Source organism: Phalacrocorax carbo, chromosome 5 (assembly GCF_963921805.1).
Source record: "Phalacrocorax carbo chromosome 5, bPhaCar2.1, whole genome shotgun sequence".
In the NCBI taxonomy this organism is placed as follows: domain Eukaryota; kingdom Metazoa; phylum Chordata; class Aves; order Suliformes; family Phalacrocoracidae; genus Phalacrocorax; species Phalacrocorax carbo.
In genome coordinates, this window is record NC_087517.1 from 49866833 (window position 1) to 49881551 (window position 14719).

The 14719-nt window shown below is 47.9% G+C and overlaps 1 protein-coding gene across 4 annotated transcripts in view; it reads left to right on the forward strand.

Moving 5' to 3' along the window:
- Window positions 1–4557: 4557 nt before the first annotated feature.
- SLC1A2 (solute carrier family 1 member 2) overlaps window positions 4558–14719 on the forward strand; it is a 107434-nt gene continuing 97272 nt past the window's right edge. Inside the window, exons 1-2 of one of the 4 annotated variants that reach the window (XM_064452347.1) lie at window positions 4559–4865; window positions 6854–7080. Coding sequence is in view for 2 of the 4 variants with exons in the window: in XM_064452348.1 (XP_064308418.1) it covers window positions 4849–4865 (17 nt within the window). In the remaining 2 variants the exon portion in view is untranslated. Of the gene's footprint in view, window positions 4866–6853; window positions 7081–14719 lie in introns of all 4 variants that reach the window. The other 3 variants (XM_064452346.1, XM_064452348.1, XM_064452343.1) reach the window with 3 other exon arrangements.

Genomic DNA, 14719 nt, shown 5'->3' on the forward strand with positions numbered 1-14719 from the left:
TACCCATGTCTGACATTATTTAGATTCTGTGTTGCTTTATCTGTGTCATGCTCTAGGGACTCTCTACTGCCCTTGTCTGTTTGCATGTGACTCACTTGGGACTCTTCAGGCTCGCTGAAAGGCAGAATTAGCACAAATTTCAATTACTACATAAATAACAAGATTTTTTTTCCCCTAATACATCCAGTGCTGCTATTGTTGTACATGAATCATTGCAATGAAATGTGCAGGGGAGTTCTCTCCCACCTTGTATTCTGAACAGATGAAAACCTGAAACATACATTTTGAAACATTTTTTTCCTTGTGGATTATTTCAAAGACCTATGAAAACCTCAGAAAAACTTCTGGTTTCCATCAGTTCAAATAGTTTTGTGGCAAAACAACTCCTCCATAACTCTTCAGGGTGAAGAATAATGTCCAGGCCTCTCACTTAGCAGAGGCTTTTCTTGACTGGACCCTTTGACATCCAAGTGTAAAATTCTCCCATTGGGCACATTGTCCAGGGGAGAGACTTTGGTCTCCTCATGGTCCTTACTCACTGCTCTTTCACGAAATCATTCTCTATTCAGTTGTGGCTAAAGACTAGATATGAGCCCTAGAAAAAGTTGGGGAGGAGTGACAGGGGAACATCTCCCATCAGTAATGACTCCTGGATAAGTCATCTATGATGCCCTGGAATTTGTAGGACCTCCAAATTACTATTGTCCCAAAGCAGCTCACAGCAATACTTGGATGTGAAGGCCAGGGATCTGATGAAAGGATTTAGTAGTCTCACCAAGGACTCAGAGCCTGAAGTCGTGTTCTGCCTAGCCTACTGCACAGTTACGGCAACTGCAAGCTAACAAGCCCAATCTCAGCTCTGATTCTCTATGCAGTGAAATCTTTTTTCTTAGCATTCACTAGTTTCTGCCTACCTTTGGATCTGAAAATTGCTACTAAAAGGGCAATTAGTATTGGAGGTCATTCTGTGTAATTTATTTTTTGCTTTCCTGGGCAGAAAGACTTCATGTGTCATGCTTTTGCACTTTTCTTTGTTTTGCTGGCGATAGAACCAGGCAATGTTGCTTGAATCCAAAAGTTTAAGGGCTACAACCAAAGTATATTGCTTCTCTTTACCTTGTTTTTCTGTCTTTTCCTGCCAGAAGATTATGCTTGGCTGACAAACTGCATGGCAACAACAGCAACAAAAATTCTGAATTAAATGTGAAAAGTAAGATGTGTTTCATTCCTCTGCTGGGAGGAACACATGCCAGTGAACATGTGGTACTCCCCCGCTGACAGAAGGGGTTAGAGGAAATTAGGTGACAGTTTTGGAGAAGGGAAAACTTGCAGAAAGTCAACATGTGTTTCTTCCTTACACTACTGATGAAGAACGAAATGTGAAAGAAATAGAATTGTTTGTTGGAGCCTGGCTTGCCCAGTCAGAGCTCTTCCATGATTACATTAAATAAGAGTCTCTACACTCCAATGGTAAGAGAAATTATCTTCTAAAACATAAATTATAAAGGTCTGTGAGCTGGTTCTTTTCTCAGTTATGACACCATGACTGCACTGCTCTCCATAGCATAGCTACAACTGCAAGAGAAGAAGAGGCCCTAAATGTTTTCTTCTCCCTCTAAGATTTGTCCAGTAGAGAACCAGGCAGTCCACACAGATCTGCAACAGTCTGTGTTAACTCCAGCTTTAGCCCTCACTCTTCTTTTCCTAAAGATCAGCCATGCCTAGTATTTTCTGATCTTCTAACTCCTTCACGGTGCTGAACGCCGCCCCCATTTGGCTTCAAACGACTCGCAGATCTGGCAAGGAATAACTGAAAGTTTCTGGGCTTGAGCAGCAACAACTTAGCTGCTCACTGGCTGTATATCACACAAAAGTATGTTCCTGAAGAGAAACTTGAAGGAATTCATGGAATGAAAATCACAGGAGGAGGTTGCTACAGCTGTGCATGCACAGCAGAATTCAATCCCCCTTCTCTTCGCAGTCATGATGCTCTTCAAAGAAAACAGAAGCAAGAATACAGCCAGGCTTCTCCCAACCCCAGGATTCAGATTTTAGCATAATCCTGTTACAGAAAGAGGAATTAGCTGTAGCACTTGGTCCTACTTCTTGACCTCAATGATATTTGAATCCTAAATTCAATGGTGGCTGATCTCTAAATGCAACCATAATGTTTTATTTCTATTGTTCTATGATGTATGTATTCACACGTACGGGTGGGCAGTCATATCAACATATCCAGGCCTAGTCTTCGTAGGAATTACAAATCAGCTTATCCACCCTGTCCGGCAGGCTGACCCACAGCGGTTCCATACTCACAGCCTGAGCAGAACAGGGGTTAACATCTAACGCCAATGAGGAAAAATAGGGGATGAATGTTTGAAAAAACCCCCAACCTATTAGCTGGAATCACCAATCCCTTTGATAGCTAGGATCTATTTTTAAGACGTAAACAATTTCAAAGATCTCTTTCTAAACAGGTGAGGATCTGTGCCATCTGTTGGAGATAGGGTGTGAAATAGCACAACATGGATAGCAACACATCTTCCCTCCGAGGAAAAGAGCTGTGCATTCTGGAAAGGCGGTAAAGAGATTGCTATGAAAAAAGAGCAAATCAGTCTCTGCGTTCTTATGCCAATTGATTTATACTTCTCCCTTCGTATGTTTTTGGGGCTGGGGGTGCATTAAATTCCTTCCAAAAGCTAGGGTGCTTAGCTGAAAACTAGCACTGTAAGGAAATGGACGTACTGAAGTGCATGGTCTTCTCAGGCATACGTACCTTCAGTAACTAATGGAATTGCTCTGGTAACTTGTTTCCCTTGAAAACTTCAGTCCCTGGTAAGATTAGATGCAGAAATATGCATTTGGTTAGGACTGGGGAATGCATGCTAAGCTGCATCCTGCCACCTTTAAGAACAGGTACTGGAAGCTGCTGGGTTGCAGGAAAGGTGTCCTGGGGGAGCAGGAGCAGTGGGCAGGGTCGGGCAGCCTTTGCTCAGGTGTGCATCCCCTGCAGCCTTGCAGCTCCCAGTCGCAGTGGGGACCTTCCCGCATGGCCACCTCCTTGGCGCGGAGGGAACAGGCTACGGCAGAAACATTTGTTCCCTTTGAAACGGGACACGGGGTTCTTCAGACTTGGATGGAAAGACAGCACTGAGGTTGGCAGGCAGAGCCTCTGCTGGGAGAAACGGAAGCGAAGGCGCGTGGCAGCGCCTTGACCTCTGCCCTGGCACAAAAGAGCAGTTATGAACGGGGTGAGACCTTCCTGCCCTATGCTGCAAACCTGGGCTGGGAGCAGGAATTGGAAAATTCCAGCATAAAGGGTGCTGCGCTCCCCAAGAGCGATGAGGTGAGGAGGAGGAGGCGGGAGGTCGCACCGGGACATTCCTGCGCTCTCCTGCGAGCCGACGGACTCTAACCACCCCTCCGACCCTGCCTGCTCCGGCGAGATGCCTGCCGGGGCGGTGGCGGGCCCGGGCCGTGCCCTCCCGCCTGCGTCCCCTGCGCTCCGGCCCCCGCACGTCGGAGGGAAGGAGGGAAGAAGGCCCCGAGGCCCCGCCGCGGGAGGAAGGGAGGCCCCGCCCGCCCCATGGCCTCCCCGGGCCCGCCGCGCACGGCGCCCCCTGGCGGGGCGGGACGGGGCGGCGCGGAGGGGCGCGGCGGCGGCGGGCGGTGCAGGTAGGGACGCGGCGCGGGACGGGGGGAGACACCCGCGCCCGGTGGAGAGGCGCTGCGTGGCACCCGCGGGGTGGCGGCCTCCTTCCCCTGGGCGGCAGCGGCGGCGGTGCGGGGCTCCGGGGGAACGCGCCGCCGCCGCCCCGCGGCCGGGGTCCCGCCGCGCCGGCAGGTGGGGCCTCCGCGCCGCCGCCGCCTCCCCGGCAGGGGGCAGCACCGCCCCGCGCCGCCGGGCCGCGCCGCGCCGCGCCGGGCCGGGGCCCCGCTCGCCCCTGAGGGAGGGCGGCGGGGCAGGTGCCTCGGCTGCGGGGAGGGAGGCGGCGGCAGCGTGCCTCTCAGCCCGGCGGGCTGCGGGGCTCTTCCTCCCGCCGCGCCGGTCCGTTCGCCGAGGGACGTGAGGTGGCAGCCAGGCCCCGCGGAGGGGGGGTGTGTGTGTCTGGGGGAGGGGGGCGGTGTTGCGGGATTTGCGGGATTCGCTCCTTCCCGTCGCCCCCGGGCGGCTCCCCGCGGGCTCTCGGGGTACGGAGGGCCGGGCCCGCCCGGGGAGGCGGCGGGGTCCGCGGGGAGCGGAGCGTGGCAGGTCGCGGTCTGCAGCGGGCGGCCCTCCCCCTGCGAGGGGCTCACCCCCCCCCCCCCCCCCCGCCCCGCTCCTGTCAAGGAGCGGTTGGGGGGATTTATAGGAGTAACAACGACTCGTGATGTCAGCCCGTGCCTAAAATAGAGAGGGATAGACTGCAAATCCACGGCTCGAGGGCTAAAGCCTTCCAATCCCGCCTCAGCCGCCGCCGCGCCGATGTGAAGCCCCCCCCACCTCCCGCACACACCCCCCACACACCCCCACACCCACCCACAGGCAGCCCACGGCGAGGGGAGGGCGCCGGGGATCGCAGCCCAGGTGCCAGCGCCTCCTCGCCCTGCCGGGCAGCGCCGGGCGGCCGCGGGGCTCCAGCGCCGGTCCCCGGGGCACCGGGAGAGAGACAGCCCGCGGCGGGGCGGGGGCGAGCGCGGAGCGGAGCTGCCGGATCCTCGCCCTGCGGAGCCTCCAGGATTACAAGGAATTGCGTGCTCCTTCCCAGCAGGCGAGCGAGGGTTATCCCAAAGAGCCAACCTCCTTCGTGCCCTACTGTCCAAAATAATCCCTTGGACTCTTGAGAAGACAGGGGGGCTTTCGGGACCATGGCATCGACAGAAGGGTGAGGGGACCGTCTCTTGCGAGGGAGGAACGGGAGGATGGGGGTGGGGGGTCCGGCATTGTGCTTTTGGTAACAGTTTCCTGCCATCTGCTTCATTGTTAATCCTTGCCCTTTACCGTTCCCGGCCGGAAGACTTGGGGAGCAAGGGGAGACAAGAAGCAGAGGAGCCCTGTTTAGGAGGGGGGGGGGGGCGGAAAGAATTTCAAATATGAGCCACTGGAAAGGTTTTGCTTTTCCTCCCATCACTTCTTTACTTAACCCCTGGAGGGCAGATGGACCTTAAATCACCTGCCTGAAAGGAGAGTCCAAGTGAATGGTTAACACAGAAGCGGAGGGGGGAGCAGCCTCCTATATATAATAATAATAATAATAATAATAATAATAATAATAATAATAATGAATAGTTCAAAAAGAACCAAGGAGCTGTCCCCCCCACCCGCCCACCCACCCCTTAAAAGGACAACAAACAAATCCAACTTCTTGAGGAGTTTTGCAATTTTGCAGTTTTGTGCCAAATGCATTACAGTGCTAGCAAGAGAAATGTTGGGAATGGCAAAGGGTTATACAAGAGGCTTTAAAGAAACGCAAACACAGTTCAGCCCTGGTGGTGTTCCTTGGAAGGAGACCTTTCTCCCTACTCCTGACAGGATGGCAAGGATCAGCCGCTTTGTTGCTCCGATGAGGCTGGGGGCTTGTTCGGTTTACAGGGTAACTGGTCATAGGAGAGGAGAGAAAACATTTGGTTGATCAGTGGTTGCCCTCTTAGAATACTAGCTAGCATTAGACCGCGTCTGATGTGAGCCTTCCCTTTATCCCTGGATGTTGTCAGGTTGTATCAGCATGATCTGCTCTGGATAGGACTCTCTGAGGACAGAGTGCAAAAGGGAGCTCTGTTTATATTGCTTTTGTGTCTCTCAGGCTGAAAGACTTGCTAGGCTGATTTAAATAACCTGACACACACATGTCTGGGAGGGTGTGCACCCAAGTGTCCTGTTACCTGGACAAAGGAAGGAACTGGCTCTCCGTGGAGTGAGCCCCACGCAGTTGGCTTGGGAAGAGTGGAAGGTTAGGAAGCATTAGCTTTGGAAAAGCTTTAGAAAAAGGACGTTACCCCGGGTCTGACAGAGTGCAAATCTGTGGGCCTCTTCTGGCTCTTCACAGGACTGTGACAGAGGTAACTAACTTACCATTTGCTAGTGCCTTGCCTTTGTGGGGAATTTCTGCTCCAAATTCATACTTTCCTGTTTTGGTAGCAGCCCGGCAGTTTAGTCTGCCCTGTAGCATTTCCTCTGACAATGAAATCAGTTAACTAGGTACTGTCAACAAATGACTGGAGCCACGAGGAAGAAGCTCGAAGGTGGAGGAACCGGCCTACATCCGTAGGGTTGCAGCTCTGTCTTCTCTGTCCCTTCTGTATCCTTGGACTACCCCAACTTTCACTCTGCTCTGGGTGCTCTGGTCACTTGCTGTTTTTCATTCCCACATAAGGCGGCTGTAAAGGTCTATGCTTGGTTTTGACTGGTGGGGGAACGTGGGTTCTGTTGTGCAGGGGTTTAATAAGAGGAGACATGATGAGAGGTGGCTGTGTTAGAGGGATTTATCAACTTTGGATGAAAGGAGGTTTTTAATGTGTGTAGAGAGGTGCTTTTAAAAGAAGTTGACCGAACAGGTGGGCTAAAGAAGATAAGGGCGCCAGAAACAGCAAAGCTTCAACAGATGCATGCTTTTGCTTTCCTTACTGGATAGAGCTAAACTGTCAAGGTGTAAAAAGAAACAAAAAGCTTAGGCTTTGCTTTCCAACTTTTCAGGAAACTTACCTGGACTTAAGACATGCTGAAACTGTTTATTTGGTATGATTCAACTAGAGCTCAGCGATAGCTGAAGGAGGTGTGGAAAACAAGTTGAGTGGGAAGCATTTCACTTGTCAATCCCTTTTTACCAGTGAGAACTTCTTCCAAAACTGAATTGTCATCTTTCCCTCCCCTCAGGTAAAAAGCTGAGGATAGAGATAAGCTTTACAACCTGGCCTAAAGGTCAGCAAACTCAGACACCATAAGGATCATCAGCAAAAGTGAATACTGACCGGACGTTGTTCGAGAAAGGCTTTCCACCAGTGCCGGCACAGTGGGAAAAAGGTAGCAGAAAGCGCCCCTTGCTGCAAGCAGAGCGGTGTATCTCAGGCACGCACAGGTACATGGAGAAAGACCTGCTGGAGGTGGGGACAAACTGCATGCACTCCAGGTTTATGTCTGATGGCTCTTGGGATGTTCAGGTAGACAGGTTGGTCGAGATCTGAAGTGTATTAAGGCTTTATTTTGTTGTGATAGAACTACTCCAAACACAGTCATTTTTGCAGTGTGTTATTTCTCCTCTAACAGGCGCTTACATAAAATCTCTAAAATGGGGATGTCGGGGGTGCAACGGGATACTTTGCGAACAACCAAAGGCGCCGATATATACACAGAGGAAGGCAAATCTGTATTCCATTGTTAAGAAGTAGAGGTCGCTTAAAGCCAGGATTTGCTAGGAAAGATTTCCTTGTCTGCACCTTTCCAGTCATTACTTTTGTTCTTTCAATGTCTTATTTGGTTAAGCTTATCCGTGTATGGAAGCTTGCTGTCCAAATCTTTCTGTTCCAAGAGGATGGTGGACAACAGGAAACTTCAATCAGTTGAAAATGAGAAAGGGCATGTCCCCTAAGATGGCAAAATCAGACTTAGGTGTCCTCTGGGCCTACCTTGCTGTAGTTCCAGCTAGCAGGGCTTTGGCTTAACGTTGAGTATGCTGTCTGTATCTTCACTGTTAAGTCTTCCTTTCACAAAATCCCCTAATACAGATCTCATTACCAAGATGGATTTTTGGTGTTTAGCTGGTGCTGAAAATGGAAAATAGCTAATTCGAGGAAGAAAGGCTAGAACCAAGTATTGATACTGCTCAGGGTTGCTTGTTTTTATGTTCTCTGTTTAAACGTCCTCTGCTGGCCCTGAGTGCATACAGGATGCTGCTGGGAGAAGTGGCCTTCTGATCTATGCCAGCATCTTCTTTCGCAAGTCCTTAGCATGTTTCAAAGATCCAGAAACATTACTTCATATTCACAGATTGTGGTGTCTGGCACAGGGCTCTGTATGTGGTAGGTTGCCTATGGAGACTTACCCATAGCAGAGCATTCAAGCATTTCCTTTGCTTTTACAAGGTCTGAGAGGACCTAGAGGTTAAATGAGATTGGCTCTCATCCAATTGATTTCCTTGGTTGCTTCCAGACCTTTCAGCAAAGTCCTGAACAGCTTGCTTCACAAGGTTTTGTTTGGGTCTCATCTCTCTGTTTAACACATTTTAAAAAACAAAAGAAAGAAACCCAAACCCCACATTTGTATAACCTAGAGATAGGTTTTCATGTTAAAACAGCATGAACCTTTGTAAACCAAATATTAAACCTTGAGTGTTTAAATTATTTATTTTATTTTACCTCTTTGCGTGATGCTACTTTAGAGACTCTGAAAATCTAGAGATGCATTTGTATTTTGTATACGTTTGAAGAGCCGGAGTTTCAGGTGTAAAGTTTGGGTTTGAGTGTGTTCCTTCAAGAATACAGCCACTAGGAGACACTATCACTGCATCTATAGTAGTAAATTAAACAGAGGCAGAGCAGGTGTCTGAGCAGGGAGCTCAACCCTCTTCGTGAAGGTCGGCCTCAGAGCAGTTGTGCCATGGCTTTGGCTAGGCAGCCCTCTCCCAGTTCACAGGCATGGCTAGGGAGTCAGCGTGGGCCAGTGGCCATTCCCCGTGGGAGTTTGGATGTGATCACCATATTTTGGAGAGTTTAATAATGCTGATGTTCCGTTTCCATCAGTCTTGGTGCTAGAGAACAGTCCCAGGGCAGGTTTTTGAAAAAAAGAGAGGTGTAACTCTTGTGGATATATGGTACACAGTTAACAGGCAAGTCTGCGTGTGCGTGTGTGTGTATGCACCCTGCTTCAGCATAAGTCTAGTGAAGTGTAATAGTATGCTGAAACGTTATGTTTGAAAATACAGAAGTCTGGGTAATTGCTCAGCATCGTGATTTGATTAGTGAAATAGTTGGAAGTGCTTCACAATTTTATGTACACTTAATATAAATGGTGCTTACGTAATACGAAATGGCACGGATGCAGAGCTCCCATTCTGTTCAGAGTAGCAGATATACTGCAAGCAAGCTGCAGACATCCCTGTCTTGATATTTGACTTTATCAATCTCTCATTTAACAGGAAAAGCAAAACAAAACAAAAAACCCCAGCTGCAATCCATTCCTCCTCTCCAAACTTGATCGTTCCTACATTCTTCTTCTATAGACACCCTCAACTCAAGTTTCACTGTCTCTGAAGCTACAGTCCTACGGTCATGAATACGTTTTGTCTGTACTACCCGATCACCACACAGCAGGAGTTTGGTCCAGGTCAGGGAGCATATGATTTAATTTCTCTAAAATTAGTCACAGGATATAGTGTGGAACTCACACAGGTTTATACTAGCTGTAGAAAGACGATTATTAGTTCAACGTAAAGTTAGCACAGGAGGCGCAAATAATAAATGCCTTACCTGGCATCAAGCCCTATGGATGCAACTTAACCTGTCAATGTTTTTGAACGAATTTGAACCTTAAGAATTAATTTATTATACAGGATTAGTGTTTCAGTCGTGCGGCTGTGGTGGTTTTGGATCTTGGAGTAGGAGTCCTCACTTGCTGCATTGTCAAGGCAAAGCCTGAAAGGGAGATTGCCAACACATGTTACCTGCCTAGCCCAGAGACAACGGGACACACCTAGGTGATTCAGAAAAATTATCTTTGCATTTCATGGTAGGGCTCAGACACCTACACAGAGGAGTGGGTTTTCAGGATCTGCCGCGATATGTACAACAAGCACACCCACAGATTTCATGTCATCTGAGTTTTTACTCTGTAATTTACCCACAAAATTCCTTAAAATGGAAACTTGATGAAATGTGCTGGCACACATGTTTAGATAATTCAGAGGATGAAATCCTCCAAGAGCTCTCATTGTTATTTTTATGCAGGATTTGAACAGCACTGACTCAGGGTGGAGATGTTTTCCCCTATGCTCTTTCTCAGGCATTTTGTTGGACAGATGGAGTGGATGTAACCTATTAATTAGACATATCAGCTGTGGCTCTGACCTCATTTCACTGTTGTTGATTTCAAATCTCTCATCAATTTCAGTAAAACAGAATTAGGCTCTAAAGAAGATAACTCATGTTCCTTAAAACTAATCTGATGACACAATAGTTCTCATGGCCCCAACCTTTAGTTTGGCCTTGATCTACGCTTTCAAAAGAAGTTGTCATCTAGACATTAATTCCATTTTTCAACATATCCAGATCCTTATATAGATGCACAAGGATTAAAATACTTATTTCAAAGTCTACAGGGGCTTATTTATTCTGACCTTTTTGGAAAAAGCAGGTTATAGTATTGGATTAGATATACAAAGGCTAAAGGGAGATAGTGCTTCCTTAAAAAATGGCTGATGTTTTCAGAAGTCTGGCCTTACTGTGGCTTTCCGTGAGATAGATAAGCACATATGTACACCCTCCTCCATGAACATACATGCAGTTGTATATGTACAAGTGCACAAAGAACTCAGCCTACAGAGCAGGACGGTATTTCTAATCTAGCAAGTTACTGTGTTTAATTTTTCTTCTTCGTCTTCCTGTTTCCCCTTGATCTACAGGCTATCCCAACCAAGGTCACTAATAACTGTAAATTTGTGAGCAGTGTTTAAAGGGTCACAGATTTTTGGTTAAGAAAGGCTATCATTCAAACTCTGTCCTGTTTCACCTGTGTAGCTGTGTGGTTGGCATGCGGGTTCCTTCTCAGTGTATGTGAGAGTGGGAGCGCCGGGGCTGTGTATGTGGGGGGACGCGGAGCCCACGCTAACCCCAGCCTGCAGTGCCAGCCTATCTCTGCAAAGAGCTGCCTTCATACGGGAGCAAGCTGTGAAGCTGTGTGCTTGGGAGGGGTGTGGAGAGAAGACGCAGTGCTAAAAAGTGGGCCTTCATCTTCAGTACCTTCTCATTTAATACCTTTTAATTTTCTGTATGATTTAATTCCCCTCCCCAGCCCAATGTGTTGCAATACCTGCTATTTAAAACACTTAATTGTATGAGTTCGTGAAAGCATTGGCTAGATCTCTCAAATCCATCATCTCTGTTATTGTCCATCTGCTAATGAAAACTCCTCTCTTGCCAAGTCAGTACAATATTTCACACTTTTAGCCTCCAGCTCGTTAGTTTAAAATGCTATTTCCAGAGGCATACAAGCAATAAAAATAAGCATGCTTTTACATATTTAATCCTACTTCTGTATTAATTTCAAAGCCTCTCAGTATACTTAAAAGCTTTAAGACAGTTAGTTACAATGCATGTCTCAGTGCTTGGGAAAGATAACAGACTAGGTTCAAAGATCATTATGGTTTCTAACTTTTATCAGGAACATATTTGATCTGTGTAAGCAATTCTAAATTGGGGATCCTTACAAAGAAGACCAAAAAGAACCAAGGCATAAAAGAATTAAGGAACACTCCTGCTAATTACAGGTGTCTTTAGGAGAACAGTGTGAAATTCACAAAAATGCAGTATTTCTGGTTCACTGACATGTCTGAGAAAGCAAATTAATTTTAGTGCTTTAAAGAAAAGAAGGTGGAAAGGGAATTTAGAAATGAAAAACCTTTAATTTTTACTTTTTAAAAATAAATGCTTAGTTTCAGTCCAAACACATTCATTTCAAACCTATTTTTCAACTGGAAAAAAAGTCAATGAAAAAAGGAAGACTAAAATGAAATGGTAGGGGCTCCAATACAAAGGAAAACACTTCACTGTGTATTAGGGAAACATTTTGGGTTGACAAAAACAATATTTGTCTTTTTTGTGTTGTTTTTTTAAGTTTTGCTAACAAAGCTTATCTTTTTTAGTGTGACTGTGACTGATCTATTTCTCAACGTTTAAAAAATACAAATACGAAGTAAAAAATCAGTAATTTTTCCAGGCTGCTTTCTGCTCTGTAGTGTTTTTTAGTATTTTCCCAATGCATGAGTTAAACTCTGGGCTGTTCCTGTAGGCATTTAAATTTATATAGAGTCATAGAATGGTTTGGGTTGGAAGGGTTCTTTAGAGGTCACCTAGTCCAGCCGCCCTGCACTGAGCAGTGAGCAGGGGCATCTTCAACTAGATCATGTTGGTCAGAGCCCGTCCAACCTGACCTGGAATGTTTCCAGAGATGGGGCATCAACCACCTCTCTGGGCAACCTCTTCCAGTGTTTCACCATCCTCACTGTAAAAAATATCTTCCTTATATCTAGTCCAAATCCACCCTCTTTCAGTTTAAGACCATTACTCCTTGTCCTGTTCCAACAGGCCCTGCTAAAAACTCTGTCCTCATCTTTCTTTATAAGCCCCCTTTAAGTACTGAAAGGCTGCAATAAGGTCTCCCTGGAGCCCTCTCTTCTCCAGGCTGAACAACCCCCAACTCTCTCAGCCTGTCCTCATAGGAGAGGTGCTCAAGCCCTCAGATCATTTTCGTGGCCGTCTTCTGGACTCGTTTCAACAGGTCCATGCCCTTCTTGTGTTGAGGGCTCCAGAGCTGGATGCAGCTCTCCAGGTGGGGTCTGACAAAAGTGGAGTACAGGGGCAGAATCACCTCCCTTGACCTGCTGGCTACGCTGCTGCTGATGTAGCCCAGGGTACAGTTGCCCTTCTAGGCTGCGAGCGCACTTTGCTGGCTCATGTCCATCTTTTCATCCACTAGTACCCCCAAGTCCTTCTCCACAGGGCTGTTCTCAATGCCTTCATCCCCCAGCCTGTATTGATATTGGGGGTTGCCCCAAACCAGGTGCAGGACCTTGCACTTGGCCTTGTTGAACCTCACGAGTTCACATGGGTCCACTTCTTGAGCTTGTCCAGGTCCCTCTGGATGACATCCTGTTCCTCATTCATGTCAACTGCACCACTCAGCTTGGTGTAATCTGCAAACTTGCTGAGGGTGTGCTCAATCCACTGTCTATACCACTGATGAAGATATCAAACAGCACTGGTCCCAGTACAAACCCCTGAACGACACCACTCATCACCAATTTCTATCTGGACATCAAGGCATTGACCACTATCTGGCTGCAACCATCCAGCCAATTCCTCATCCACCCATCAAACCCATATCTCTCCAGTTTAGAGAGAAGGATGTTATGGATGATCACATCAAAGGCCTTAGAGAAGTCCAGATAGATGACATCAGTGGCTCTTCCCTTGTCCACTGATGTATTCAGCCCATCACAGAAGGTCACTAGGTTGGCCAGGCAGGACTTGCCCTTGGTGAAGCCATGCTGGCTGTCTCAAATAACCTCCCTGTGCTCCATGTGCCTTAGGTTAGCCTCTAGGAGGATCTGTTCCATGATCCTCCCAGGCACAGAGGTGAGTCTGACAGGACGGTAGTTCACAGGGCTCTCCCTTCTACCCTTTTTAAAAATGGGTGCAATATTTCCCTTCTCCCAGTCCCTGGGGACTTCACCTGACTGCCATGGCTTTTCACATACTGTGGAGAGTGGCTTGGCAACTACATCAGCCAGTTCCCTCAGGACTCTTGGATGCATCTCGTCAGGTCCCATTGACTTATGTATATTCAGGTCCTCAGGTGGTCTTGAACCTGATCTTCTCTGAAAGTGGGAGGGACTTTCCTCCCCCAGCCCTGCCTTGAGGTCCATCCACTTGAAAGGTGTGGGAAGAGAGGTTGCCAGTGAAGACTGAGCCATAATGTTGTTGAGCACCCCAGCCTTCTCCTTTTCCATTTTTATCAGTTTGCCAGTCTTTCTTATCATGTGGGGTACACTTTCTATGATGTTTCTTTTCTGGCTGACATACCTGTAGAAGCCCTTCTTGTTATTCTTTGCATCCCTTGCCAAGTTCAGCTCCAGCCATGCCCTGGCCTTCCTGACCCCATCCCTCCACAACTGGGCAGCGTCCCTATACTCTTCCCAGGATACCTGTCCCTGCTTCCACTGCCTGTGCATTTCCTTCTTGTCCTGGGGATCAAGAGCTCTTGTGCTCTATGGAAAACATCCTTAAAGATTTGCCTGTTCTGTTCTCTTCCCTTGTCCCTGAGGGCAGTTTCCCAGGGGGTCCTATTGACCTACTCCTTGAACAGCTGGAAGTTTGCATTCAGGGTCCTGACTTTATTCTTCATCTGACCCATATCTCTCAGGGCTGCAAACTCCACCAGTGCATGTTCCCTGCAGCCCAGGCTGCCTCCAGTCTTGACGTCACCAGTTAGCTCACCTGCATTGGTGACCATCAGGTCCAGTATTGCGTCCCCTCTGGTACGGCTGTCTGTGACCTGGCTTAAGAAGTTATCCTCAGTGCATTCCAGGAATCTTCTGGATTGCCTACAGGTTGCTGTGCTACTTTTCCAGCAGATGTCGGGGTGGCTGAAGTGCCCCAGCAGGATGAGAGCCTGCGAGCACAATGCCTTCTCTAGCTGGAGTAAGAAGGCTTTGTCAATATGCTCCCCTTGGTCAGGCGGCCTGCAGTAGACACCAACCACAAGGTTCCCTTTGTTGCCTCTATCTCTAATTCTCACCTAGAAGCTTTCAACCTACTTGTTGCCATTCTTCAGAGACAGCTCTTCACACTCTATCCATTTCTCGATGTAGAGGGCAACCCCTCCACCTCTCCTACCTTGCCTGTCCCTTCCAAAAAGCTTGTAACCATCGATAGATGCACTCCAGTCACTGGATTTGTCCCACCAAGCTTCAGTAATGGCAACTAGGTTGCAGCTTTCTAGCAGCATGGTGGCTTCCAACTCCTCCTGTTT